The 8,131-nt window shown below is 47.2% G+C and overlaps 1 protein-coding gene across 5 annotated transcripts in view; it reads right to left on the bottom strand.

Annotated features, from left to right (window-relative positions):
• The window catches only part of LOC103744511 (mitochondrial import inner membrane translocase subunit TIM16), a 70,411-nt gene extending 64,343 nt beyond the window's left edge, over positions 1–6,068 (bottom strand). For all 5 annotated transcript variants that reach the window (XM_029570191.1, XM_029570196.1, XM_017801533.2 and 2 more), the window contains exons 1-3: positions 5,888–6,068; positions 3,115–3,211; positions 1,798–1,872 (exon numbers count right to left, since the gene is read on the bottom strand). In XM_029570191.1, the coding sequence (XP_029426051.1) occupies positions 1,798–1,872; positions 3,115–3,211; positions 5,888–5,947 (232 nt within the window). In that variant the 5' untranslated portion in view covers positions 5,948–6,068. The remainder of the gene's footprint in view (positions 1–1,797; positions 1,873–3,114; positions 3,212–5,887) is intronic.
• Positions 6,069–8,131: the final 2,063 nt, after the last annotated feature.

Here is an 8,131-nt window from a genome sequence, read left to right on the forward strand (position 1 = left end):
CCCAGCCTCGAATTCACAAAGATCCGCCTGCCTCTGCCTCCCAAGTGCTGGGATTAAAGGCATTAGCCACCACGCCCAGCATTATTATTTTTATTTTTATGCGTATGAGTGTGTTGCCTGCATGTATGTGAGTGCACCTGTGTCCTGCAATGCCTTGGAGGTCAGAAGAGGGCTTCGGATTCCCCTGGAACTGGAGTTAAGGACCGTTTGTAGTCACCATGTGGGTGCTGGGAATCAAACCCGGGTCCTCTGCAAAAGCAGTCAGCGCTCTTAACTACTGAGCCATCTCTCCAGCTCTATTTTTTTCTTTTTTTTTAATGATAGTATCTCATGTATCCCAGGCTGGCCTCAAATTGACTATGTAGTCAAGGCTGATCTGGAAGTTCTAATCCTTCTGTCTCTACTGCCTAGTGCTGGAATTATAGGCATGTGCTACCACACCTGGTTTATGTGGTGTTGGGGATCAAACTCAAGACTTTGTACATGCTAGGAAAGCACTCTACAACTGGACTAATATATCCAGCCCTTTATTACTTTAATAAAAATCAATTATTCACTTAAAACAGGCACTATTGCCAGGCGTGGTAGAGCACACCTTTAATCCTAGCAACTTGGGAGGCAGAGGCAGGCAGATCTTTGTGAGTTCGAGGCCGGCCTGGTCCACATATTGAGTTCCAGGACAGCTGGGGCTACAACAAGGAGACCCTGTCTCAAAAAGAAAAAAAAAAAAAAAAAAAAGGCACTATTTAACATATGCAAATGATTGCTCAATAATTCTTTTTTAAAGTTTAAATTAGGGGCTGGAGAGATGGCTCAGCAGTTAAGAGTACTGTTTGCTCTTGCAGGGGACCCAGATTCAATTCCCAGCACCCACTGGTTGGCTAACAACCATCTAGAACTCCAGTTCCAAGGGAATTCCATGCTCTCTTCTGACCTTTACTGATACTGCACAACACGGTGGACTTAGGACTTACACGCATGCAGGCAACACATTCATACACATACACATAATAAATAAAATATTTTAAAGTTTAAACTAGAAAACTCAGATAACACAGTTTAGCACTAGAGTGTTCTAGGTTAATCTTGGCTTTTGTTATTAACTACCTTAATTATCATCATCATCATCATAAGAATCCAGACACTGAGCAGAACCCTTGCCCTCAACTCTCCCTCCCCGCTGCTACTCTACCCTGCATAAGGGCCAAGGATTTACCCTTTTCCCTCACCTCAAGCCTCCAACAAGCCAAAGAGACCAAGTCCATAGAAGCTACAGCTAGATGGAGGAGACAAGGCAAACTAGGCCAGAGCTGCTTCAGCATGGGGATAGCAAACCTAACTCAAAGTGGGCAGGCTGCCAGGTAGGCTGCTGGGTGCCCCCAGAAGCAGCTGCAGTAGACAAAAGCCCTTTGTAAGGGCCCATTTCCACCCTGCAGCAGAGCATAGCCACCTCCTTGAAGAGCTTTTTAGTAGCCTGATTAGGAAGGGTATCTGGTAATGAGAAGTGCTCTGCAGGGCTAAGAGTGACACAGGGGAGGATCCTTAGCAACTATAGCCAGAAACCCAGAACTGATACAGCACATCCCTCTTCTTCCACTCTGATAACATGGAGCATCAGCTTCCTTCTCCTCCCTGCCAGACCAGAATTCCAAGCCAGGTGTAGCCTTCTGAGTCCAAATACCTTGCAGAACAAATAGTGAGGATGACAAGCCACAGGCTATGGGATCAGATGTGTAAGAATCCCTGGTCCCAAGAGGCAGGGAAAGTTCCAGGCTTCCTGGATCAAGCACCACTCACCTGAATGGCAGCCAAGATAGGCCACGTGTTTTTTGTCCTTTCTGTGGTCTTCTAGAGATATGATGCCCAATACACCTGTTAAACAAACACAGGGGTTCTGACCTTGGGCTTAATGGGTGCCACTTGCATGCAGGCAACATATTCATACACATAAGCATAATAAATATGCTTATTCCTGGTCTCCCAAAGGAGACCAAACTTGCAAACCTTATGACCTCCTGAGAAGCTCCACCAGTCATTACTTTCCCTCCAGACTCAGTGAACAGCTCAGGGCTAGGTTCTTCCCCAAGCTTGAACCCCTCTGCACTGGATGTACAGAAGCCACGAGAAAGGTTTTCTTCTCACATAGTGTATCGTACTTGGGCCACTGGCTACTCCTCCCACCTTCACCTAAGAGAGAAGCTAGTACCACCAAGGCAGCAGAGTTGAGGGACTAAGACAAAGGTTGGGAACCAAGTATAGTAGTTCACACCTATAATCACAGCACTTGGGAGGCCAAAGCAGGATTCCTCCTGCAAGTCTACAGCTAGCCTGGCCTACAGTGTATCTCAAAAAACCAAAGGAATGAAGAGTCAGGGTGAACAGCACATGTGAACCTTTGGATCCAACTCTGCCTAAACCTCCTGACTGCTTAGACAAGCCAGAAAAGTGTTTATCTTCTGCTTAAATTAGTTTGTCTATATTGTCACAAGCAGCCAAAAGAACACTAACTAACACAAGGCCTTTGTGTTTTGTTTTTTTTTGTTTGTTGTTTTTTAGTCTTTTTTTTTTTTTTTTTTTTTGTTTTTTTTTTTTTTTTTTTTTGGTTTTTTTGAGACAGGGTCTCCCTGTAGCCCCAGCTGTCCTGGGGTGCTGGGATTAAAGGCATGCGCCACCACGCCTAGCTGGTTTTTAGTCTTTTTGAGACAGAGTCTCTTTATGTAACCCAGACTGGCTTCCATTTTATAATCTTCATGCCTTGGCCTCCTGAATGCAGACATTACAGATATGTTGCACCACACAAGGAACAAGGACTTTTCAAATCTGCATTTCTATTGATCCCAGTCACTGAGGGCCCAAACCTGAGGAGGGGATTACCAATGGGAACAGCTGAAAACAGAAACATCTGGCTGAAACAAAAATCTTGGTTTAGATACAAGCATACCCTAAGCAAAATTGACCTGATTGCTGTACATTGATTAGTTTATAGGAATATAAGGCCCTGCCTCTCCTCCGATTCCAGGCCACTCCAATCTCAGTCTGAATGGAGCCTGCTTTTCCCCTTACGCTATCCATGGTGACAATGTCTGAACCTCTTCCCCATGTCTGCCCTCCTACCTGGACGGTCAGAGTTGAAGGCAATCAAGCTGCAGCTTGATTTAATGTGGTGTCCATATGATGCAGTTGTTCCTGCACGAATGTCACTGATCCAGGCCTGAAAAGAAACATGAAGAACATTAAGAAGAAGAAATATGGGTAGAGTCAGGTCTCTGTTCATGTTTGGAGAGGGCCATAATCCAAGGAACTCTTTGTGTGGGGTGCATGTGTATGTGCGTGCGTGTGTATATGTGTGTATGTGTCTACGGAAGTCAGAGGTCAACTCCAGTGTCATTACTCAGGAGCCCTCCATCTTGTTTTTTGAGACAGGGTCCTTCACTGAACCTGAACTCACCAATTCAGCTAGGCTGGCTGGCTAATAAACTCTAGGGATTTACCTATCTCTGCCCTGTCATCACTGAGATTATAAGCACATACCAATAAGCCTGACCTTTTTTGTTGTTTTGTTGTTTTGGTTTGTTTTTTTTTTTTTTTTGGTCTTTTAGAAACAGGGTCTCCCTGTAGCCCCAGCTGGCCTGGAACTCACTATGTAGACCAAGGCTGACCTTGAACTCACAGAGATCCGCCTGCCTCTGCCTCTCGAGTGCTGGGACTAAAAGCATGTGTCACCACGCCTGACTTTTTATGTAGGTTCTAGACATCAAACTCAGGTCCTCATGCCTGCATAGTAAGCACTTTACCAAGAGAATCATCTTCTTAGCTCCTAGAGAATTCCACCTTAAAGCTACACCACTGGAGATGCATTTCTTTAGATCAAACCCTATTCTACTCACATAGTCTAATGCCAAGTGTTCTTGAAAATAATCTAAAAGGATGACTTTGCTTAGCAAGTCAGTTCCCTAATAAGAAGGAGGAGGCTGTCAGAAGGAAGCATGTGTGGGGTATATGTGGACTATTTCAGTTCAAAGGGGGGTATAGGGTAGCAGAGGAAGGCGTGATCACCTAACACAGAAGATGGGCTTGGCTTCCTCAGCTGAGGGATTTCCCAAGGCCCCAGAGTTCCAGGGCCCCTTAAGAACACAGATACTAAGGAGGGAAAGATCCAGACCTGGCTTCCTCAGAGCACCCTGTTCTCCTAGATGAGTGAATTCCCCACACCTAAGAAAAGGCAATGATGTTAACACCCCCACAGGTGGGAGGCAGAAGAGTACTTTTACTGAAACTAAGATCAGCAGTTTCCTTTGTTGGTGTCAAACTACTGTTCCATAATCCTTCCTGCCTCAATGACAAAGTACCCACACTCCCCAGTCCACCCACCTGCACCATCACCACCTAAATTTCCTATTTTAGTGTTCATTTGCCACCAGTAGAACATCAGTACCATGCATAACTTTTTCCTCCTGATTCATGTTTACTGTACAAACAGTGATAGACAATAGCTTTGAAAAGGAGAACAGATTGCCTGCTCTCCCACCTCCATAACATAAACTATTTTAAGCTCTCCCTGCAGTCCTGGTTCCATTGGCCTGTCTGTTTACCTTGGTGGAGGAGGCCCACCCAGAAGCAAGCCACAGAGTCCCTGAAAGGCTCTCCAGATCCCTCCAGCAGGAATTACTACACTCCTAGTAATGGTCTTGATGCAAAACTAAACACTAAACACCTCCTTCCTCTGAAAGACTGCCCTGTCACCATGCTTTGCCTGGCCAGTGACCTCCATCCACATTGGTCCATTTTCCATTCCTTTTACTGAGTTTTTTCTCACTTCTCATCCTTCCCACCTCAACTGAAATGTCACTTCCTCCAGGCAGCCTTCTCCACCATGCTACTGAGATTAACCTCTCCATCACCACTCTCCATCACCGCCCTTCATGTGTGTTTCAATGCATTTATGCTGTGCTTGTTATCTCCCTCCTGAAGCAAAATGCTACAGGGAAGGAAAAATGGCATAATGCTCACTGTTCTGGCTCCGGAAGCTATGCAACACCAGGTAGGTACAGACGAGATTTTGTCCAGAGAATGTAAACGGGCATGTTCCTCAAGACAGTTTCAGGACCTGCTGTGGGCCGCTGACAGGGCCACTACAGGTCAGCTTCTAATCCCAATGATCTGAAGACACTCCCAGGCTTCCAAGTAGCACAGGAGGCGGCAGACCAGAACTGGCTTCACCAAGCCTGCTGTTCTTCCAGAGATCAGTAGTGCCCCCCCACCCCATCTGCACTTCCTCTAGGCTCCACCTGCTCTGGCTTCCCCGGGCCCCAACCACCACTGGTGGCATCACCCGAGTAAGGGAAGAACTTACGCCAGCAGAGAAGGAAATGCTGGCGGAAACCCGAAGGAGAGGCGCGCGTCTGGCCGAGGGGCTCCTGTCTCCAGCTGACACCCTCGCTCTCACCCAGGCCAGAGCAAAGAGGTGAATCTCTTCTACAGCCCGGCCCCAAGCAGGGGCGATCCCGAACCGCAGGAAGGAGGAGCTCCTCGTCAGCAGCGTCCCAGCCTGGGCTCCCAGCAAGGCCGACCGGAAGCAGAGGCCAGGATGCCGCTGGGAGAGCTGCTACGCCTCGTTGGGGGGGGGGGGTCCCAGGGTGAGGCCAGCGGGCCAGGCAGACCGCCGGGATCACCAGGCAGCCAGGCGCGTCACGAGAGCTCCGGACTCTGCCCTCGCGACAGCAAAGGGGCGGCCTGGACTCCGAGGCCCTGGCCTGAAGGGGCGCCCCGGGGTGGAAAGCTCTGGGACTCCGCAGTCCCAGGGTGCGCACAGCAAGGCCGAGCACACGGGGAAAGACGGCCAAGAGGGGCCAGAGGCGAGGGCGCGGGGCCCGTGAGCGAGGCTCACCTCACGGCGGGCCGGCCGAGCCTCCGTGTGCCGGAACTTGGACACCTTGAAGCGGTTCATGGCGGTGGGGACAGCACAGCGCAGCACAGCCTCAGGACCAGGGGCGTCTGCTCTCAGGTGCACACCGAGCAGCCACCCGACGCCTGAAGCGGAGAGCCCAGCCCGCAACCGGCCAGTCAAGGACACGCCCCGACATGCCTCCAGCCAATCGGATGCGCCTGCGGCTCGCCTAGCCACGCCCTCTTCTCGCTCTCCTTGCCAGCCCCGCCTCTCAGCCAATGACCGGCCAGCCGCCCTAAGAGACCACGCCCCTATGTCTGAGGGAAGACACCGGGGCGGGGGTTGGGAGGTCACGTGAGACTCCACGGAAGGCCCATTTCCCTCTCAGGGCGTTGTCATGTGCGGGATTCTGCCTCCTCGAGTAGTAGAATCAACTAGTTCTATTTCGCAGACTGGAAACAGAGAGGATAAGCAACTGGCTCCACACGCGTGTAAGTGGCAGAGCGGAATCAGAAGCCCAGGTTTTGTCATCACCAAGCCTTGGGTGTGGTGAGGCAAGACCTCTGCGTTGGAAAGCGCTCAAAAAGTCATTTACAGATAAACGGAAATAGCTGACTCAAGAGATAAGGACTGAGGAGAATCCCTTGCTGAGAAATCTCTTTAGGCAAGGATGTGCACAAGCAAAGCCTTGCTTAGTTCCGCAGCAACTCAGAGTGCTTCCACCTGTCTCCATTGATTCCATTCTTTTGTGTGTGTGAAAACTGACTCCGTGATTCCAGCATGTTCCACTTAAGGACAGCTCTTGAAGAATAGCAGTGGACCTGCTACCGCGTGTCTGTCAAAGGAACTGATCCGAGGAATGTACATTTACAGGCTGCGCTAGCTCTCCAGCCCATCTAATTTTAAACTATTATGCCAGAGAAGTTTCCAATAGGATGTCCTCTTAATTTTCCAGGAAATCAGTGGTTCCCGTAAATCATAGTTTTTACAAGAAAGGACAGGCTAAGTTCAGATTCAATGCCAACAACAGAATCTTTAGGTCTAGTTATCATCTGCCTCTAAACTGCAAGTTTACTAAAATACACATTACAAACATTTTCAAAACTTTCCTTAAACAAAGCACACCCTTGGGCTGTTGAGATGTTTTAGCAGATAAATATTTATTAAAAAAGCACAGACCTCCACGGGTTTGCACACACCTGGTACACTTAAATACATGAAGGCAAAACACTCATACAAAATAAAAATAACTTTTAAAATAAAAAAAGCATACTCGAGATTTATTTTTATTTTATGTGTATGAGTATTTTGTCTCCATATATGTATGTGCACCATGTGCAATTCTGGAGTCCACAGAGACCAGAAGAGGGTTTTGAAACACCTGGAACTGGAATTACAGATGTTTGTAAGCTGTCATGTGGGTGCTGGGAACTGAATCCAGGTCTTTTACAAGAGCAACAAGTGCTCTTAGACATTGAGCTATCTCACCAACCCCTTAAAAACATTTTTCATTCCTGAACCCTGCCTTGATCATTTCTGGAACTGCTCCAAAAAGGTACATGTAGTTATTTCAGAAATTAGATTTTTTTTCAACTATATACTTTTAAAAATTGGGCAAGCCTGCTTGCTAAACATTGTGACAAGTGGGCTTGTTGACAGTTGTGCTCCTTCATTAAAGGAGGGGCAAGCAGGGTCATTGGACCCTTACCAGAGTATTCAGCCACTCTCCCTGGCCAACTGCATGTAATCTAGCCCTAATCACACATGGTCTCCTGGATTTGCAAATGACTAAAGTATATAATCTGGGGAAGGGCAGAAAGAGAAGGCTTGGTCCATGCTGGTTAAAGGATTTCCTGTGTGCATACCCTCAGGTCACTTGTATACCTCAGCAACCCCTCCATCTTCTCTGTAAGGAAGCTCAGTAAATTCATTGGTTCCCCAGGAGAACTTTAATCAAACATTGGTTTAACACTAGAACCTTAGAAGGGGATAAACATTGCTTAGTATCCCCAGGAAAAGGATTCTCACAACAGATGGGAAATTTATTTGTTAATGTTATTATGTCTTATAATTATTTTATTAAAAAAAGAAAATGAGAATGTAAAAGATGTTAAAAATCCAAAATTTTCAGAAAAATTGAGAAAGCCTAAGAAAGTGATGAAGGTCTGTTTAGGTTTGTTATGTTATATAAAAGGTGAGACAAAAATAATATACACATAATCTTAAAATTTCTAAGGTCATAGT

The sequence above is a fragment of the Nannospalax galili genome, unplaced genomic scaffold (genome assembly GCF_000622305.1).
Source record: "Nannospalax galili isolate Female #2095 unplaced genomic scaffold, S.galili_v1.0 scaffold471, whole genome shotgun sequence".
NCBI classification, from domain to species: domain Eukaryota; kingdom Metazoa; phylum Chordata; class Mammalia; order Rodentia; family Spalacidae; genus Nannospalax; species Nannospalax galili.